General features: G+C 41.6%; 1 protein-coding gene across 10 annotated transcripts in view; it reads left to right on the top strand.

Moving 5' to 3' along the window:
• CELF4 (CUGBP Elav-like family member 4) overlaps positions 1–21,039 on the top strand; it is a 720,508-nt gene that overhangs the window by 428,210 nt on the left and 271,259 nt on the right. The window contains exon 1 of one of the 10 annotated variants that reach the window (XM_074811978.1): positions 725–790. The exons of the other annotated variants lie outside the window; for them this stretch is intronic. Within the exon in view, the coding sequence (XP_074668079.1) occupies positions 760–790 (31 nt within the window). The 5' untranslated portion in view covers positions 725–759. Of the gene's footprint in view, positions 1–724; positions 791–21,039 lie in introns of those variants that run through there. 10 annotated transcript variants of the gene reach the window in all.

The raw sequence follows: 21,039 nt of genomic DNA, 5'->3' as shown, positions 1-21,039 counted from the left end.
GTTGGGCGTTCTGTGGTAAAGGGACAGAACCATAAAGGCAACTGGGTCCACAGAGCAGACAAAATCTCTATGTCATCCAGTACCTGGCAGAGCTCTCTGAAATAATGGGAAAAATTGGATGGGGTCTTGGAAGAATTTTGTAGAGCTTCTTTCTATGTTTCATGCAAGTCACTCTTCCCAGTTCCCAATCTTAGAGTGAGCTTTTGAATACACTGCTGAGCTAGAAAACCAGGGACAATACTCCAGCCACCAGATTCCCTCAGGCCATGCTTGGCTATACCTGTTCTGATGACAGTTGGAGCACATAATTTTTTAGTGGGAACACATATTTCCCAAGACTAATTGACCCTTGCAGTAATTGAGACTAGATTTTTACAGGTCAGACTTTAACTCAAATTGTGCATCATTTTAGCCTCCAAGAAATATTAAGATTGCTTGAACAACTCCCCATAGTTGTTATTTTTCACTCCCGGTAGTAGCCCTGCAGAAGTAGTTTATTCTTTAACTTGAGCGGTGGAAGTCCTGACTTGCAGTCCCAGAGCCTCTATACGCCTCTGTGGTGACCTGTAATGGCCATATTTGCACTTGAAGGTTATGGCCATCTCCAGGCCTCTTGCTTCATTAAGGATGAAATTCAGCTGGGACTTGGAAGCAATTCTTTCTCTCCTTTGTCTTTTGTTGGGTTTGCCTGGACTCACTGGCAAGGTCTGGAACCAGTGTGCACTTTGAGTTTGTGATGAGTAACACTTCTTGATTTGGATGGCTCCTTTACTTTTGAACTTCTGGAGAGGTAAGCCATGAGTTAAACAGACACAGAAATTTATGGAGTGGCCTATCCTAGTGATGATCTTTATTTCCTTAATTTTGAATGTAAAAAGAATAGTTGCCTCCCTCCCCCCAAATTGTTCAATTTCTATAATTCACTAAAAAAGGAGTCCATCCATGGGCTGAGGATTTTTCCTACTTGCCAAAATCAGACTTCAATGTTTAATTTCTTTTGGTTTTTTCCATGAGCAAGGACAGAAAAGAGACCTGAAGATCTCATCCAATATCCAGTACAGTTCATGTTAACACCACTGTGGATATCAGGGAGTTCTGTATCAAGCCCGAAAAGTTTTACAAAATGTCTGGGTGCACACATGCCTGCTGGAGTTGAAGGGATACTCCTGGGCAATTTTGATCTTGTTACTGATAAAATTCAATAAATTCTTTATAGTGAAGTGGAATCCTCTCAACTGTCAGAGAAGTTGTTAGTAAGAGGTGGCTAAGGATTAATGTCTATGTGTGTGTCTGAGTGTGTACCAAGATGAATAATAATAACCACTTTAGTCAGGTGCTCTTTTCAGTCCTTTTCTTTATGTCAGCTGTTCTGTAGGTTTTAATATTTTTTTTCCCTTCAGGGGATATTTAAGTACGTGGCACTGTTAGCTAAAAAGAAGGAAAACAAATGCAAAAACAAATGTAACTTGAAAACGGCATTCACTCCCAATGGGTTTTGGTGCCTGGAATTTACCTAGCTTTTCCACGTGTCTTCAATTATTATTTCATACAATTTAAACAGGGACATTTACTCCAAGAAAAAATAATAACAAAGATGATCCCCTGACTCAGCTGTTTATAGCGAGTATCTTAATCCATATTTCCTGCAAGGAGGAAATAAGAGTCTGAGAGCCACTGGGTTTGGATGATCTGGATCAACATATTGAATCCTTTCTCCTTCCATTCTCCTCTGCTACTTTCCCTTCTTCCCTTCCCACACACTCAACTACTGCAATCCATTAAAAAAATTGAAAGTGTGATTCTATCAGGGTTTTGAGTTACACTCAGCCCTGAACCCAACTTAATCTTCCTGAGGGAACATCATCAGGAATGGAAATGCATATTTCCATTCTCTGCAGACTTTCCCTCCTCCATGCCCCCAAGGCCAATTTCTTTTTGTTTTAAACAAAACAGTTACAAATGACCTGTTTTCCAACAAAGTGAATTCTAGTTTTGTCTCTGCGGTTCACCGGAAGTTGTATCCCAGATCTGGAAGTGTTGAGACTGGACACAAAACATATCCCACAGGTAAAACAGAGATTGCTGGCTAGAGGGTTGACCCATGCATGAAGGAGCTGTCTGGTAAATGCTCTACAAGGGGAACATTTCAGTTTCACCAGATAAATTTTGTTCTTTCATGTATGGGAGCTAATCAGTCTGAGAGACATTAGTCAATGAAACAACTTTCTGAAGGAATCTTTATTGTTCAAGTCATTTAAAAACTGTCTGGACAATGAACTGCATGAATATAGGGATTCATTTTGCTCTGTCCAAGCAGAAGAGAAAGCATATGGGATGGATGAACTAACATGTCTTTTCTGTTGCTAATTGCAGTAATTCTGATAAAGAAAATGGGATGAGACCACTGCAGTAGGACATCTGGACCAGAGGGGTTAACATGTGTCATTCTTAATCATACAGTTAGGGTTTCGTGACAAGAGGACTTCACAGGGTACAAACACAGATAGCTCACACAGTTCCATTTTCCCCACTGGCACCACCTCTTTATGACTTATTGTGTTAATTATCTAGCCTGCTCAGTTCCATGGTGGAGCTAAATATGCAGTAATTGTCACTGGAGGAAGAGAGAAAGGAACTCTATGCCCAGCTGCATTGACTTTGTTGTTCTGCAGAAGAGTGGCTTTCAAGGAGGCAGCTTTGTAGTCACCCCCAGGGGAAAATAGTGTTCAGGCTGTCAAACAGTAGGGTGCTCTTCCCTTCCATTTGGTTTTCTGGGACTGTTCTTGGGACTTGCTGGGCTCCACTGAAGAATGGGGAGATGCAGTCCAGTCTGGGATCTTTTCCCTGCAACCATCTGGGCTCTGGTTCCCCAGAGATACTGTCATCAGCTTCAAACTGATGTGCTATGGGCCTGCAGGGTGGGGATTGTTTTTTTGTTTAGTTTTAAAGTAAAGCTAATTTCATGAAAATCAGTGTTTACTCATTAAGATTAAAAAAAAAAAAAAAATCCTTTCCCCACTTCCTCCCCACCTCTTTTCAAAAAAGAAGCATTTCATACTCAACCAAACTGAGTCCTGTCTTAAGGAGAGAGGATGTGGCAGTCTAGTACAGGAATAAGTGTGACTCAGGGGAAGGAGTGTCCCAGCCAGAGGATTGGAGGTTGTTATACAAATTAATGTGGTAATTACAATATCATCTGGAGAAAGCAACTGTGACTGTGTCCCTGTTCTGCTAAGTACTGTATGCACTGCAATAAAAGAGCAGTCCTGGCATGGTTATAGTCTCAGCAGACAATTCAGAAAAAAGGGTCCGTTATTACAGACATAGATAAGGAGCCAAGGCCCAGAGACATTTTAAATGTGCAATAGTCACCATCAACACTGGTGCTGTTTGTACATACTATGTACAAGGGTAAATTTAAATTACTGACAGAGGAAAGGGACATTCACAAGTGTTATCAGTCAAAGCCAGAGGATTTTTACAAATGCAGATTTCTTCAAAATTCCTTTTCTTTTCTTGAAAATTTCTAATAATTACTGAAAAAAAAAAAAAGGAAAAGAAAAGCTCTACCTTTTTCATCTGTCATTTGTTTTAGAGAGGAAGAGGGATTCTATCTTGAATTTCAGGAGAGAGTGAGAATGGATAGGAAAGATTCTTTCTAAAGATAAGGACAAATCATAACAGAAAAATAATCAGGGCTGAGAAAAGACAAAATTTTTTTTTTTGGTTAATGAGCTATATGTGTTTATTAGGTCCAAGCATGTCCCTCCAAAGCATCTGCTTAGAAGTAATTGACAGAAGGTCACATAAAGAAGCTTTGGCAGAGTAGTCTTGTTTAAGCTCTGTTTTAATACAGAAAGTAATGTTAATAAGATAACAAATGAACAGCTATTAAAAAGTATAAGCAGAGAGACAGAAAATGTGAGTATGTGAGGAAGGGGAGGATCAAAACCAACTTCTGCCCATTCCAAAACAAACCTATTACAAGTGAAAAGGACGTTAGACAGAGATTACTAAAAAATAATCCATTGCTCAGTAATGGCAAACATTTCACACCTCACATGGCAGAAGCAATAAATCCCATTGATTCCTCCAAGACAATTTACAATTAAACACTGATTTGCAAATAAATAAATAAATAAATAAATAAAGGCAGAATTCACTGTGGCACCTTACGCCGCCAAATCAAAGCAATTGGAGGGGAATTGAGAATAATTACCAGATGTGTTGCTTTGTGCTCAAAACAGCATCCGTTATTTACAACTACCAATGGTGTTCCTTATTTATTCCTCCTGCTGGTCTAATGACTATTGCCATTCAGCGTTCTTTTATTTAATCATCAACATCCAAAAAAAGAAGTATCTTTTTCCTCATCTTTTTTTTTTCCTCTTTTGGCAACAGCAGGGAGGGAGAAGTTTCCTAAACCCCAACAATAGCAAATTGCTCTGGAGAAATTCATCATTTTTTCAGTCTGGTCTGCAATGTAATTATGAGCATTGCCTTCAATTTATTGGCCTTTTACAGATGTGCAGTCCAAATGGATGCTACTTTAACTCCTGGAGTAATGAATATTTGTTTTCTCCTTGCCTATTTCACATCTTTTCTATGGAGGATATTTCTGGATGGAAATTGACTGGCGGTCATAAGCATTAAGAGAGTTTGAAGCTCCCCCAGGGAACCCAGTGCAGTCATAAAGTTGCAGTACATGTAGCTGTGCACACACAGAAAGAAAAGTGTTTGCAGGTGAAGAGACTCCAGGGACAAGGATTTTTTTTTTTTCTTTATTCTTCTGTTTGTTTCAATCCCATTTGCGGGCAGGGTGTTCTTCTGTCTCATTGTGGGTAAGGACAAAGGGAAAATATTCCTTGAGGAATGAAGAAAAGAAAAGGTAGATATTAGCAGGCAATTATATAATTTGGCCCTTCATATATTTTATCCTGAATGAGCCATTTCATGGGTGTCCCCACACTTTTTCTAGGATGTATTTACATGACCTCTCTGTTGATGTAGAGAAGGAATTCTGAAGGAGTAGATGAAGATGTGCTGATTTGTCCCAACTGAAGTCTGTCCTATAAATTGTCCCTCTTCTATTGCCATTTCATCATTTCTAGACATGAAACTTCTGTGACACTCTTTCCCCCTGCCAGGTTACTGATTGAACATTATTCTTATTTTTCTCTGTCTTTTTGGCTATTTAGAATGGATCCTAGTTTTTAAATAGAGGTTGGCATGCTTTCTGGCCCTTATACACATTTAGATCAAATCACATCTTAAATGATGATGAGCTTTTATCATTGTTAGTTGTCTCCAGGGAGTTTCCCAGGAGAAGCAAGTCCAGGTAGGTCTGACTTGAGAGGAAGAGTGAATAACTATGTGGCACAACAGCAATGAGGAAAACCTATTGTCCTTCATTTTGGGTGGAATCTGGTACACTGTCCCCTTTCCATCCACCCCTGGGCTCAGTCACTGCACTTCCACCGTAAAGAAAGTATTACCACAATACACCTGCAAAGGCTTTCACCCAGTACTGCAGTAAAAGGGTTACCTGATACAGGGTAAACTGGAAGCCAGACAATATTGGAAAAAGACACGAGGTTGTAGAAGCTAATGGTACTTCTGTCACTTCTAGTTTTCTGCCAAGAACACTGGAAATGGAAAGAGTATGACAGGCATTTTGTAGATACTAGGGATTACAAGGCATCACAAAAGGGCCACAGAAAAGCACACACTTGAGCAGCACTAACACATCCCTGTTAGTGTCCAAATTCTGCATGATGGCCTCTCTGAAGAGCTAAGAGTTCAGACTCTAAGATCTGTAAAAGGTTATAGAAGCAGGGCAGTTGCTGTCTAAGAAATGTACAGCAGGTTTCAGTGTACACACACACACACACAGAGATGCCAAAATTTCCTGTCAGTTGGGTATTCTCAGTGAAGACAGACATTGCTGCTCCTTGTTCTATGCCTTTAATCTTCCGTTTTGCTCATTCTGCTCTTTAATCGTCAGATGACTCATGACAGTAATTGTGGATGTCCCTGGATGGCTCAGTAAGAAATGTATCCTGAACAAACATGCCTGTCAGACTCCATTTAGCCTAGAGCATCAAGTTTATGACCTCATGAAAGAGAATCTTTCTTAAGTTTTCTAAACAATTCTCAAAGTTAATCTCTATTTGTTATTAACTATTTTTTGCCATTTTTCTCAAGAATTCAAGATAGGACCCTGAAAATTACATAGGTGCCAAACTCTCTAGGTTTATGTAGAACTTTGGACTGCAGTCAAGACCTCTGGGTCAATGTCTGGACCATTTCGCTCTGCCTCCCTAAATCCACCTTTTGGGCAGAGCAATAGCAGCAGAATGATATTGCAGGATGTTTTTAATAAAAGTATACTTCTCCCTCCAAATATTGCTGCAGTGGCATGGAGGACAAGCTCTATTTCTTTATTCAGCTTTGAGCATAGTACATTTGCAGTGAGAGTTTCCTGGAGTAAAGAAGTGAAGTGGGAGAGGGATTTCTTTCATTGTTAATTATTTGTGCTTCTGGTCTAGTGACCCAAACTATATTTAGCTCGCCATCAAAACCAAAACCTGAAAATTAAATGGACTGGAATGGAAAGGTGGTCTCTGTGTCACTCTCTGGATTCTGTTTCACAAGATGCAATCTTCCTCGATTTCCAAAACCAATTTTCTCCCATCATCTTATGAAAGTAGAGGTCATCCTGTGAAATGTGATATTTCACCAGTTTTTATAAAGGAATGTGCCCTTCCCCACGAAAGGAGGGTTCATTAAATCATGCAGCTGATCAGATTGCTGAAGCCTTGATTGGCCGACAGCCAATTCAAAGAAATCCATGGGGAAGAGGCACATGGCACCATCCAAATAACCTGGACATGTACTGGGGTATTTTAATCACACTGATACAGGGAGGAAAGGGGAGTCTCAGAGAAAGGCAGTATGGAAGCTTTATTGACTTTTAGGGTCAACAGAAGATGGGAAATAATCAGCCAGCCACATCTGAGTTCCACAGTTTAGCGTTTATTCCCAGGCACCACTTTACTGCTAATCAGAGTTCAAAAATAATTCATGACCCACCTCTGCCCTTGTTTCAGGCCTTCTCTCCACAGTGTCCTTACAGAAGTTGGAAGACTGCTGTTTGTAGCTAATACCAAAAGGCAACTAATTCTGAAGTCACAGCAATGATGTGCTGCAGGACAGAAAACCCAGTAAGTTCTGAGCCCCAGTCCATGGTCTGAGACAAGCTTCAGGCAAAATAATGCTTTGGACTAGCATATGAGCCAAAAAATCCTGTGTGTGCTAGGCAGAACATGAAAAAGTGTGCAGGAACAAGTGTAGTTAGGAAGGTATAACTTATGTTCAAGATGGACATCAGGTGTCTTTATAGACAGAGTAAGCATTGTTTTGAGTTATGGGATTCATTTATTCCCCAAACTCCATGCAGAATGAAAATGGACCAGATTTAGACAATATCTATTTTCCTTTGAAAGTGGTCAAACTCTTCTGACAGTCATGCTTTAAAGGATCACAAGGCTCAAGGTTCTGCAAGCATAGATAGCACTATACGAAGAGAAACACTTCACTGGGGACAGGCAACCTAAGCTGGTGCAGCGCAAGCACAAACTACTTCAGATGCAGCAGACTCATGAGGAGAGCTATAACCTTGCCTACCTCACTGGAACTTTCTGATGGTTCTTGCACTACAGATCTTACAACAAGGAATGGCAGGATTAGTTTATACCTCCTTTATTTTTAATGCATGTGTCCATTCCAGGTCTTACAGGAAGAATGTGGTTGCAGAATTGCAGCTAACATATTTCCAGTGGCAAAGATCTCCATCATAAGGTGTCAAAACCTCACTTTTGTATTTTATCTCAAAGTTGGTGAGAGGGATCTGAAAGACCAGGTGTCAGGGACCACATCTGATAAAACCTTGCAGGCAGAGCCCTCAGTTTTGTGTTTTTAGGGAAGGCAGCACTTGTGTCTGTCTGACATCTAATTAGGTGGATGTACATTTGGATGATGGTCTTTCCACATAAAGTGACAACTAAATGCAGAGCTATAGCTGGTGACTCAAAGAATAGTCAGGTCTGAATCAAAAGCAAAGAGCCTACTTGTTTTGGATTTGCAAGGCATAGATAACCTGCAACTAGAAAAAGATAAGAAGAACATAAGTGTCCCACTATTTAATAGAGCTGCCCAGGTCTCTGAGAAAAACTATGCTGGGGACTTTCTTTATTTCAGCCAAGAATAGGGGAGTTGACAGGGCATCCTCAATTCAAACACCTATTCCTCAGGCTTGAGGGTTTCGCATAGTTCAGATGAACAACCTCACTCTGACTTTTGATCTGCGTCAAATCTTTTGATCTGAATGAACTCCCCTCTGGCCCGGCTGGTCTGCCCACTTTTCCTTCCCACAGTGTTGTTAGAAACAGCCCCAAACTCAGTGGGCTTGCAGGTTCTCCCAGCTGCCACTGCCAGAAGTGGAGAAGCCCCTTAACCTAAACAGTCTGGAGGATGTGCTTTACTAGTGTTTGGAGATAGAGAGGTGCTTTGCATCTCAGCCACGTTAAACCTCTCAGGAGAAAAACAAGCTTTCCTGGGGGATTGCCTCTCTTTTCAGTGATTCCTAGACAAGCTGAACACCTTAAACCAACCCCAAAAGAGAGCAGCAAAAACCTCCACTTGTGGCAGTTCCACATCAGAGAAACGGCTACTACTTCAATGCAGTGGATAAGTTCCCTGGCTTAAGGGGTGCTCTGGTCCTGAGAGCTTCAAACCCAACACCAAGTTTTGTAGGGAAGCTATTACATACACTATTAATGCTCTGGGGTTTTGCCATTGTTAGAAGACACTTCCCTTTGATTTCTGGGGATAGGTATATGAGCAGGTCCTCTGAAAATCAAACCTTTCATTCTGGGACTTAGAATTTGAAAACAGATATGGTTTTATCAACTAATATCTATAACTAACCAATGCATTGTTTTTACATCCATCCTGTTTTGCAAGTGGGAAATTGAGGCACAGGAAGGCATAGGACTTGGCCTAAGATGTCCAACCATAGTAGGACTGAAAAATAATGCTATCAGAATAGACAAAGGTTTTCTTTTCATGTTGCTGCAGGGCACCAAGCTCTATCAAAGAGACGATGAATGATTTACCTCTTCCCAAAGGGAGCACTGAGCGATACAGCCTGCTCACTCTTGCTTTCTCAGGTGCTCCCAGGAACAGAGGTATCAGTCAGCAGCAACAGGGTCACCGGGAAGTGGTGGTAGGAGCCAAAGAGTCTGAGTTTGCAGAGGAAGGGCAAACTGGGGCTCCTTCACAGGAGTATTTTATGATTTCCCAATTACTCCCTGTTAGATGGTAAAAGCTAATCCTTCCAAATGGTCCCATTCAACTAAGCAACCTGAGAACTGTAAATTCAGTGGATGACTAGCTGACCCTTCATTCATGGTGATCAGCACACCTTTACTGTAGGGGAGGCATTCAAAGGCCATGTGCCTTGCTCACCAGCTGTTGTCTGAGCAGTTTTTCAACTCTTTGGAGAATATTGATATTGATTCTGGAAAACAAGAGTTAATCTGGAGAGACAGACAAACACACACACAAATAAAGTGCATTTGAGTTTAAAGAAAAAAAGTTAGCGTCATGCCATTGAACTATTGACAAGGCTGTCACAAATATCATCTTGTCTCAGTGTAAATAAACAAGCTTAGTGCTGTTATTTTAGAATAAAAGGCCAGAATAGGTTTTGTATTGACTTTCTAATACCCATTCAAGAGTTGGAAGAAGAAAATTAAAGATAATAAAGTAAAAGTGCAAACCATAAAAGTGGAGACAAACGGTGCATAGTAAACTGTGAATCTGAGTTCTCTTCAGTGCAGGAAACCCATTGTGTAACTCAGTAAAGGTCAGTAGCAAAGATAAGAAGTTGAGGTTGTCAGTGAATCCCCTTCTCTATTTGGAAGGATGATAGCTGCAGGATGATATGATCTTGGTCTGCAGTGATTCAAAGGCTAGTGCTCGTGTCCTACCTTTTCTGCATGCACTCGAAACCTGGGTGGTGTTTCTGGGCCCTGTCATATTTGTTTGAAGATGACCTGCTCCTGGGTAGCTTACCAATGCACTGGGCAATGCTGGTAATGTAAACTGGTAATCCCATTTTAACTCTGTTCAGTGACAGGAACATTTATATCTCCCTGCAACAGATTCAGGTGTGATCCCAAGCTCTCTGCATTTGCCTTTCTTACCAAAAAGATGCACCGATGCTACAGAAATTATTTGGTATCTTTTCTGGCGGTTGTCCCTCTGTGTCTTGGGCAAATTCCACCCTTACTTTGGGTGGTTTCCTGGACTAATCCCATCATCCTTATTGGGGTCTTCTTATTGCTCTTTTCCCTGGGAACTTTCCAAGATTCTCTGATACTTTTGTGGACTTTCTCACTTCCTTTTGTCATCTTAAGTGGAAGAGGATAGAAGGATTAAAAAAGATGGGAAAGGACTGGAAAGGGAAATCTGTTCCCCTTGCACCAACATCCCTCTCAGAAAGGGCAATTGATTTATCCTTTGTCCCTTCTCAGCATGCTTTGAGCAAACTATGAATGAGATGTTAGACCTGCAAGCCCAAGATGCTTCCCTTAAGGATAGCAAACAATGTGTGGGAGCCCACACATCTCATTTGGCAAGTAATGTGCTGCTAAATGAGCTGAGGTGTTTATAGAGTGGGTGCATGTGGTGCTTCAGAACCTCTTGTAAAAAAAGTAACATATATGTGCTCTGGAGTAAACCTTGAGCAGCTGCAGAGAAGACAAAAAAATGCCTCATATGAAAAGATGGAGGGAGATTTTGAGAACTGCAGAAAAACGTGGACAGAGATGAGGAGTTAAAGGAAAGTTTCAAACTGAGAGAGACCATGTTGATAATGAAGTTAAAGAAGGGGAAGAGATGATAGATAGTTGGAGGGAAAAAGAGGAGCTGACAAGATGATGAGGATTTTGGGCATGAGATCCAAAGATGGGACAGGGGAGAGAGACAGTGGAGAGATTATATGCAGCAGATGTGGAAGACATTAACTGGAATCAAACAGTACTAATGACTGTAGACTGCTGCTCCAAGGACATAAAAGCCATTTCTGCCTGAATATCCCTTCATTCATGTGACCAAGATCACATGTGAACAAGGGTTTCCCTAAACATGACTGGTATACATGATTTTGAATCAAATCAAAAATGTCTAGATCTGAAGTATTTCAGACCTCAGGTTCTGCCTTGTTCAGCTCCATGAGTTTTCAGTGATGTTGCCTCATAAGATCCAGCATGCCAAACTCATACAATTAGCGGGTGTAATGGCCCATGAGTTGTTGGATACATGCAAAGCATTCATGTAACCATTTAATTTTAATCAGATTGGTTACTGTGTCCAAATAGTGCCATTTAAATATGTTTCTTTAACATTCCTTTGTGAATTCCTTTGAGATGGAGAGTCAAATGTGAGGCAAGCAGAGAGGAGTTATTTGTTTTGTTTTCAATTTTAAGGGAGGAACTTTGGATGGAAAACCCAGAAATTCCAGATCTATGTAGCAGCTGCAACTCCTTAGTCAAAGAAGAGGTGGAGCTGCAATTGTATGGATAAGCTCTGGACTCCTGTATTGGGAGTATAAAGCAAAATGCTGGTACAAATAATAACAGCACCTTCAACTTTTGCACTTCTCCAGTGGAGGTTTAAAGGCCAGGAGTAGCCTTTGACACTTCTGCCTAGCCTCACGCACAGTGCAGAATTTCAGTTTGTGTTTGTAAGTCTTGCATCCATCCCACAGCCTCTGTCTCAGCCAGAGATATCTAATTGCCTTGAAAATTATCAAAGCATTGGAGAGGTTGCCACGTCCCTAGTCTCAATGGTTAATTACCCTCACTGGTTAATTATACTCACTAGTTCTCTTCAGTTACAAGATGGCTGTGGGTTTTTTTTCCCTACTGAATTTAATTTCTCTAAGCCACAATTCTACTTTTGCTAAAATAGAAGTAATAAACAGAGAGCAGATTTACCCACTGATGTAAATTAACACTACTGAGCACAAAACCTTCTTTCTTACCTGCTTCCGAACAGCCTTTGCACAGTGAATTTAAACACCTTCCTGTGTTTTCTAACTCTTACTTAAATCTATTTGGTTTGGGGTTAGACTCCTTTGAAAATCCTGCTTGTGTCCCTCTGTACTTTTGGTAGATGGGATGCAAAAGTCCTGAACATGACACTGCCTGTGAAATGATGCAAGCCCACTCTCTCTGCAGCATTGTTCTTACAAGCATGTATCATATCAATAAAATATTATCCAAGTGCAGGACTGAAAAAATAAAAACGAAGGAGAAAATGATTGGGAATCATTCGCAGCAGGTCATTTTGTTTGGGCTGCAATCAACATGCCAGGCTTGATAAGACAGGTATCTGAGAGAGTATTGATCTCAGATCTTTTGTCTTTTTAATTTAATTTTTGTATTTGTTTATACTTAATGCTTAATAAGCTCTGGGCATCTTGCTTGCTGGTTACACACATCCTCTGGCCTTTGTATTTTTTGCTTCTTGAAAGTTGCGTAAAATTTCTGCAGCTACTGGGCCAACCTCTATCTTCATATGACAGGTAAGGGTTCAACTCTTCTAAGCTCCTCTCCCTCGCTCTCTACAGTTTGTTTTGGCTTGATTAAATAAATCCTGGTGTTCATGAGTAAGACCACTGCAATTCCCTCACTGCACTGTCATTCTGAAATACTTTTGCAATGGGAAATATGCCTTGGTACTGTGATTTTGCTCCCAATTTGTGCATGTGTGGCCTCAGGATCACCATTTGCCTTCTGGTAGCAACTCCAGGTGCCCTCTGTGAGTGGTTTGAGGGTCCCAAGTGATGTATTTACACCTAATAAGAAACAGTAGTCCTTGATCTGCAGATTTTGCCAGGCCAGACAGAGAAGATAAGAGGGGAAACAAAGGCACAGAGGTGAAAACTACTTTTCCAAGGTCATATTGCTGACCATGTCAGAGCCTGCCTAGACCCCAGCTCTCTCAGCCTCTCTCTAGTGAGTTATCCCTTGCACCAGAAAACCTCTCCAGGGTGATTTAAAAGGGTGTGATTTTAACCAAGCTCAAGGCCCAGTGGTCTAATGAATCTTCTCCCAACAACTGGCATGCACATAATTCATCTTGTTCTTCAGGCCTTTGTGACTAATACAAGAGCTGTTCACCCTAACCTGCCTGTATGATTCATCTGTGTTTTGTACAGCCTTTGTTACTTAAACTGTAACTCTCAAGTGCAAGGGGTAAAAACAAAATTAAAGAGTGATATCTGACAGCAGATGGAGATTTAATAATATGAAGAGTAAAATTTTTTCCAGGATCTTGTTCCAAGTTGTGCCAGTGTTTATGATAGTTAGATTTGAGCCAAAAACAGCAAAAAGATTGAAACGAGAACTCAGATTTGATTCTTTTTTGCGGGTTTATATCCAGGATTTCTTTCCAGGGTCGGTCTCTGTTAGGGTGGTATCGTGCTAGGATAGGAGGCAGATGGTTCATTTACACTGTGAGTTAAACCTTGTTTCATTGACGAATTTGGTGTCTGTTCACTAATAATAAGCTACAGGTGAGCTGGGAACCAGGTATTCCAAAGGAAAGACTATATTAGAGCTGTACCTCCTTCTCTACCTGACTTCTGGTTTTGCACCACATCCAATCCATGAGTACATTCAAGGTTTCCCTGTCACCTTCTTCCCTCAGTCAAATAAATCTCCACCTTCTTTGTTTATTTAATCAGCTTGATAGAATGATTAAAAGTTAAAATATATGACAAGTTTGTTCTGCTTTATCATTTTGGATTTTTTTTGTTTATAGCCTGCTTCAGAAAATGTTGGCTTAAAGGAATGTAGTAGCTCCTACACAAAATTGAGTGCTTCCTCTTGTTAAGGAGATGCCTATGAATGCTATTTTTTTTCATTGTTGTTACTATTAACCAAAGAAGGTCAGTTTGGTTTTGAATCAGCTGTTTCACTCTAGAGGAGAGTCAAACTCTGATCAGGCTGCATGCCAGGAGATGCAGGAAAATAGTGTTTAAACACTCAGAGACTTTTTTTATTATTAAGTACAGAGCTGTCTGTTCTAAATAGCAGTATTGAACTCAGCTTTGCTATCCTCCACCAGCTGCCCTTTCCAATAATGACTCCATGACCGGTAGTTAGCAGGAGGAATTTTGTTTAGGACTCATGTTTTGGTAAGTTTTAGGACTATTAAAAAAACCAAAATCCTAAATGACAAGCACTGCTAAGTTGGTGGTTAACAGATTGCAAAGCACAGATCTAAAGCAACACACATTTTCAGGGAAAATGCACAACGTAAGCCCTTGGGGGACAGGCTCAAGTAAAACGAAATGGGGTTTGCAAATTCATTGAAATTAGGTGAAGCATTCAAGAGCCATCACCATTTAAAGAAATTGATGAGCCCCTGTCTGTGTGTGCAAGGCCATAGCATTAATCATTCACACAGACAGGAATGGACTACAGTTTTCAAACAGGATTTGCTGAGGGGTGATGGGTGGTTTGGAAGATCTGTTGTTATAGCTGGTGTTGCATATAGTTAGGTAAAGGTACATGTATACAGCTCTCACAGCTCTCCCTGCACACGATTACTACAATACATCTATCTCATCCCATAGGCAGTCCTGTTTTCAGCTGACACTGACCAGCTCTCAAGACTTCAGTCAGTTCATCTGTCATCTTTATGAGCCAAGGCTCAGGAGTCTGAATCCAAGCTATCCAGAGCAAGTCATGTACCTCTCCTTCTTGCCCCTGCCTCAGTTTTCTGATCAATGCAGTGTACAAAAGATGTGTATAGATCTGTCCTGTAGAGTTACCAAGAGGAGAAGAAAAGAAACATTTGCAAGATTAAATGAATGAAAAGTCCCACTGGATTTCATTTACTATTGGATTTGGGGAAAGTCCAGACTAGTTGCTATTTTTGTAGCTTTCAACTCCAGCATGCATTTCTTGGCTCCTTCCTCTCCCACCATTAAGGTGTGATCCTGCCACCTTTTACTGGAAAGAGTAAACTCTACCCTTGGAAACTGTATCATTGATTGCCATGTAAAAAACTCACATTACGTAGGGTATTGGGAGTGAATAAAGATTTCAGACTCAGAGTTACAAAGCTGGCAGTTAACATGGCTCAGTGAGAGGAGTCTGCTTCCACCCCTCAACCCTGAGTTGCCCTGGAGTGCAGGTCTATATGTTCAGTGTAACTTTCTCAGAAGAGATGTTACCTCAATGTCTTTGCCAGTGTTTCCCTCTCCCTGCAAAACAAAGCCTGTGTGTGAGTCGAGTGCATGATGACTTTCAAGGTTTAAATATGCAGGGCCAGATTGTGTCCTTGGTTTACAGGCTCCGCAGAGATAACCCTCCTCACTGCCACCACTGTCATCAAACATCACTCCATGAGTGTCTGGGTGGTGAACCACAGGATGAAGCCCACTCTCAAAGCCAGGCTTCTCTGACACCTCTTTGCAAACCCTCTGCATTAAGTCTTCATTAAGACATTGCCCGATACAAAAGTCCAGATTAGTTCCTGCCCACCAACAAAAAAAGAAAAATAGCATGCTGGGATATATACCAGGTAACTCAGCATTGGTTTAAAACCTCACCACTGTGGCTGCTGTTGTGCTGCACTTGCTCCATCTTGCATTTCTCACTCATCCAGCTTTTCCTCAGCATGGGTGAGTTCTGCAGTAGAAAGCAAAGATATGAGAGATCCCATGCGTGGGTCTCTCCTTCACCACACCACACAGGTATAGCCTGTCAGTACTGGAGGTATGTTATTAAATTTGCAGCTCTGTAGGCCTGCTTTGTTGTAGAAGCTCTTTAGTACTGGTGAAAGGCAGAAGGGCATTTTAGAGGCAGTCCCCAATTCCCCCTGTTCTTCCCCAAATCATAAGATCGTCTCCCTCCTCCTTCTTGCTCAGTCAAGGGGGAGACTGACTGTCTCCACAACCACAGCAGCTGGCTGTTCATTCATAGACTAACTGCTCCAGCTTTCTGCCTTATTGCTATTCAGATTCATTTTCCCCATCCCAACAGGCATTAATCCAGCAAAAGATGTCGGCTGGTTAGCAGAATCATCTGGGAAAAGTTGGGAGACCCTTAACAGACTTCTCCTTCCCATTGCCAGCCCCCTGCTACTGATTCAGATAGTCCCCAAAGCACTTGGGGTTTATTTTAGTTTCCTTTCTCTTTGTCTGTTTTCCTGTTGTTTGTTTTTTTTATTTTTTTCTCTTGGACCCAGCTGCATCTCTGCAAATTTGATCTCCAAAATGGAAGCTTGGCTGAGCTGGAAACTGTCAGCACCAATGGTTACTAGCTGGCTACTGACACTTGCCAGGGAAGGGGGAAGATGAGTCCCTAGGCATCAAGGCAGCACAAAAAGTGACTACATCTAAATACTTCAGCACATGATTTCTTTCCCATTACTTTGATTCAAATCTCCCTTAATCCTCCGCTGCGTTAATGCAGTTAGTAGGTTATGAGTGCCGCATGTGGATGCCACTGGATTTGATTCCTTCACACAATTGGTTGGTAAATAATTTAGTACCAGTTTTGCCTGGAACAAGACCTGAAAATAGCCAGGCTGCTTATAGATTCTGCTTTCTCTCTTCCCGCGTTTTTCCCCCTTCACAAGCAGCAGGGGGTTGTTTGTGCAAGTACAGGCTGGCAGAGACGGCCATTTTATATGTTACATCTTCCTCCTGTTCCTACTCGTCAAAATCTCTCTAAATTTATTTTCTAGGAGAGAAGGGAGGGGAGGAGTAGGGTCAGACTGGAGAGCTGCAGCTACAGACAAGAAAGCACCTGAACACTCCTGACTTGTTTTCTGCAATCAGTAAGAATTTGCACCAAATTCTGCCACCAAACCCAGTTTTGCCTTTATAGCTGGCATTTTTGAAGTAGCGATGTGTTCATTTATTTGAGATTTCCGCACTTTTTAAACTCAGTCAAAGGTAGACATGGCAAAGGCAGACAGAAAACGGTAATATGAAGGAAGGAATTTCCAAGTTTGGGAAAAAGTTCTGATGAACAAGGAAACAAGAATTCCACTGAAATAGCCAGAACTATCTGGGGTGGACCAACTTCCAAGTGTTGTGATATTTCTTTGGGCACAGCCATATTAGTATCCCTAATAATGTCCCTCACCCTCTTTCATTTCTTGCCACAAAGCTTTCTTTTATTACCCTGTACTGACCATGGTGCACCACACAGTCTACTGTTTCCCACCCTACGACTTCATACCACACACCACCATCCTCATCCATGCAGGACTGAGTTTCACCCACCAGAGATGTGCTGTGGAGCAGACTATGAATCCCTACATCTCATCATAGCTCATGGTTCTGCTGAGGTTCCACTTGATATGAACCGTGGGGTATTTTCTGTCTCCTAATCCTATGAAATGCTTATAAAGACAGAAGATGACCTTATAGGTGTTTTTGTGAGAATCACTTGACTAATATCTATGAAAGCAGTGTGGGGGACAGAAGAAGCCATGGACAAAATTTGTTGTTAAATGCTCTTCTAAAGAGAGGGTCTGGTTCAAACAACTGGCACAGAGAAGCTGATGGGTGAAATATTTCAGTTTGGGGTATTCAGGAGATTAGACTAGATAAAAGATGTCCAGATTCTTGATTTTCTGGTGACTGTTAAAGTGAATTTTGTTGAGACCTCTCTCTAATCACTGAGGCCAACCAACATATAGTACCTTGTGCTATCAAAGTTTGTTAGCTTCCAAAACAGGTTGTTCATACCCACACTGCATGCTGAGGATGGTCTTTTGCCTATCTTAACTCCCTAAACATCCAGGGGATTGTGTTGAAGCATACTAGGTAATGTAGACAAAAATACACCCCATGGACCATTATAACAGTATAAGAATATAAATTACCAAGCTCCAGTGGCAGGGACAATTTCCGGTCACTGTTTCATATACTGCAGTACACCAGGACCACTTTGATCCTAAGTCAGGTATTCTGGGTGCCAGACCAATGCATTCATGTTTGCACAGCCCTTGGCTTGACCTGATATGTCCCACAGGAGCAAACTAGGGGCCATGCTCCCCTCCTCAGACACAACCTGTCCTAGCACATTGCATTTCAGTTGGTTTGCCAGCCAGTCTGCCTGCCCAGCTGCAAATAAACCTGACTGCTAGCCAGATCCTAGGACCGGGTTGTCCATCCTTACACCAGATGGTTTTTGGAGTCTCTTTGAACTTCATAAGTGTTTATAAGCCCCCACCTCCCACCCCAGCCCCGTGCATGGCTTTCCAAATGCCTATTATAGGAATCTGCATGGGCTTACAAAGTTAGCAGGGCTTTTTCTGTGAGGTGTCATTTAGTAATATGAGGATGTAATTATACAGCTGCATAAAAATGAAAGATGCTTAAGCCCTGCACTGCCCCAATGCCACACTGTTGTGTGTCAGGACTTTCACTTGCATTTATATGCTTTGCTTTGCCTCTTTCCTGTTTGCAATTTCTTTCACCAAAGCAGTCGAGGTGTTTTGCAGACCCACTGCAGGAGAGATCCATACACTCAGCGAGGTGCAATAACCATTTCATAGAAGGGAACACTGAGGCATGAAGAAATTAAGGTGAGAAAGTTCATCCTCAGGTGCTTAAACACAGCAACTTTCTTCAGCATTTATAGACCAGAGGAGTGACCTGCTTGTCGGAGATGGTACTGCTGTGTGTTTGCAGATCCCGTTGGCTCCTGCGTGAGCAGTGGTTGCTTAGCAACTTTGAAATGAAGGCCAACTATTTTGATGTCTGAATAAGGATTCAGACATTTGATTTCAGGGACCCACATTTGAAAACACTGGTGTAGGAGAGTAGATGAAGGTCGCATGCAGAGATGGCAACTGAGCAGTAGGGACAGAACCAAGATTGCTCCTCAACATCCATTAGAACAAGGACCACCCACTAGCTCCCTCTCTAGACATGTTTTGGACCTTCGATATTAGGAATCACCCTTTCTGTCCTCACATGGCTAAAACTGGCCCCTGGGAACAACGTATTTGTGGAAACAGGTCAGGTGTTTTCAAAAGTGAGTGTTTGAAATGGCTGTCCACCCCAAGAGGCTACAGCCAAAACTGGTTTCCCTACTGATGCCTTTGGAGACATGGGCAACAAAGGGGCCCATGGGCTGGTGGTGGGGCACGGAGCTGCTCATTAGGAGTCTACAGCTTGACTCCTAGACCCTTCTTGAGGGTCCCACTTTTGCCCAGTCTGCAGAATGGGAATAGTGATGCTTCAACCGCCTTTGCCAAGAGCTTTGAGAGGCTTGTTTCCCTCCTACAAACACTACACAAGATCTAAATAGCAGTGTTATTCTAGTGTGTTATCCTGATAGCGTGAGAGGCATAAACAAGATCTACATTTGCTGATGGTGACTCACTGTGAGCCTTTGAGGGTTCTGTGGAAGGTCTTGCTCTGATGTTTTTGCCACTCTGAGATAGATTATTGATTCTCTTTATCTGGTGTTCGTCTTACAAACCCAAGGTGATGAACATCCTGTTAGTTTCAAGAGCACTGGTGCTATTTTTCTACTGCTTCAAGGGACACAGAATATGATCCAAGTACCCTCAAATGAGCAAAAAAACAGGTCAACCTGGTTCATATCAATTAAACTGCCAACTCCAGAGGAAGGCTGAAAAGTAAGATTGGATAACAAAAGCAGACCTTGTCCAGTGAGAGGGTCAGGAATTTTCCACTAAATTGTATTTTGCTTGGCTTGGATGGCTTCTTTTGTTGCTAAGTTTATTAGGAAATGCCAGATCATTGAAAATAGTGTCTTTCACCTGGGAAAAAAAAAAAAAAATCCAGAGAGAGATCTCAGAAAATTGTCAAAATGTTGTATTTTGACATTACTGCCAAGAAAAAAATTCTGATCTTTCTAGTTATAAAAGAATTTGTTATTTTAGAAATGCAAGCTTATTCCCAGGTAATTAATGTAAGAAAATGTTTGGAATCTAACAGATCTATATATACAGCTATCAAGATATAAGAATAAGGATTTGGCTTTAACACAATAGGGATTTCACCGTTCTTCTCAATCCGTAGCAGAAAAAGGTCTCTCCAGCAGCAGCTGCAACATCAACATTCCTTTCTTTGTAGCAAACCCTCCAGCCAAAAAATGCTAGATGCGAAATTTACCACACCTCTTTACAAAAAGCCTGGCTCAGCTCTTCCCCCTCACCCCACCTTCGTCCTGCCTTGAAAGCCATAAATATGAAGAGGCCAGCTGAAGTTAACTGCAAAATACCCACTTGCAAACAGGTGTAACAAAAGAGCGAGTCTGAAATGAGTGCTCTGCAGAAAGGAGAGGGAGAGAGGAGGTGGGATGGGGGGCGGGAAGGGGGGAAAGGGAAAAAAAAAACCCACATGATTGAAGGCCTTATAAATGTAAATGGTTTGGCAGAAAAGGTTTAGCAGCCCTGGGTAGAAGATTGCACTTGGTGTTCCAAGGCCCTTATTTTCAAAATCGCAGCACTGGAGCCTTTTCGAAGCTGGTCCCTGTGTTTGCTTTTTCAGTCAATGAATATCAGGTTGTCTCTTTTCTTTTTTTTTTTTTTTTTTTTTTTTAATCTCTGCACAGGGATGTGCCAGGCTTAAATGAAACCTCTGAGAGAGAGAGAGAATGTGAGCTGTGCTCCGGACCTTTGAAAGAGCTCATCCCTGCTGCCTTTATCGCTACTTATTTATGAATCTCCCCCTCCTGACCCCCCTTCCTCACCAAGCCCTGTTTCTTGTTTTCCCGCAGCAAATCCCACCTTCCCTTTTGGATGTGCTTTTTTTTTTTCCCCTCTACATTTATCTATATATTTTACACCCGGTAAGTCAATCAGTTTCAAATTATTGGTCCCTGAGACAGATGTTTGGTGAGTCATTTAGCTGTGCGAAGTTCTTCAGACAGTTTGCTCTTCCACCTCCTGTTCATTTAAAGCATC

This window comes from Strix aluco, chromosome Z (assembly GCF_031877795.1).
Source record: "Strix aluco isolate bStrAlu1 chromosome Z, bStrAlu1.hap1, whole genome shotgun sequence".
Taxonomy (NCBI): Eukaryota; Metazoa; Chordata; class Aves; order Strigiformes; family Strigidae; genus Strix; species Strix aluco.
The sequence above is the reverse complement of the archived record's forward strand: the minus strand, read 5'-3'. Positions and strand labels throughout refer to the sequence as shown.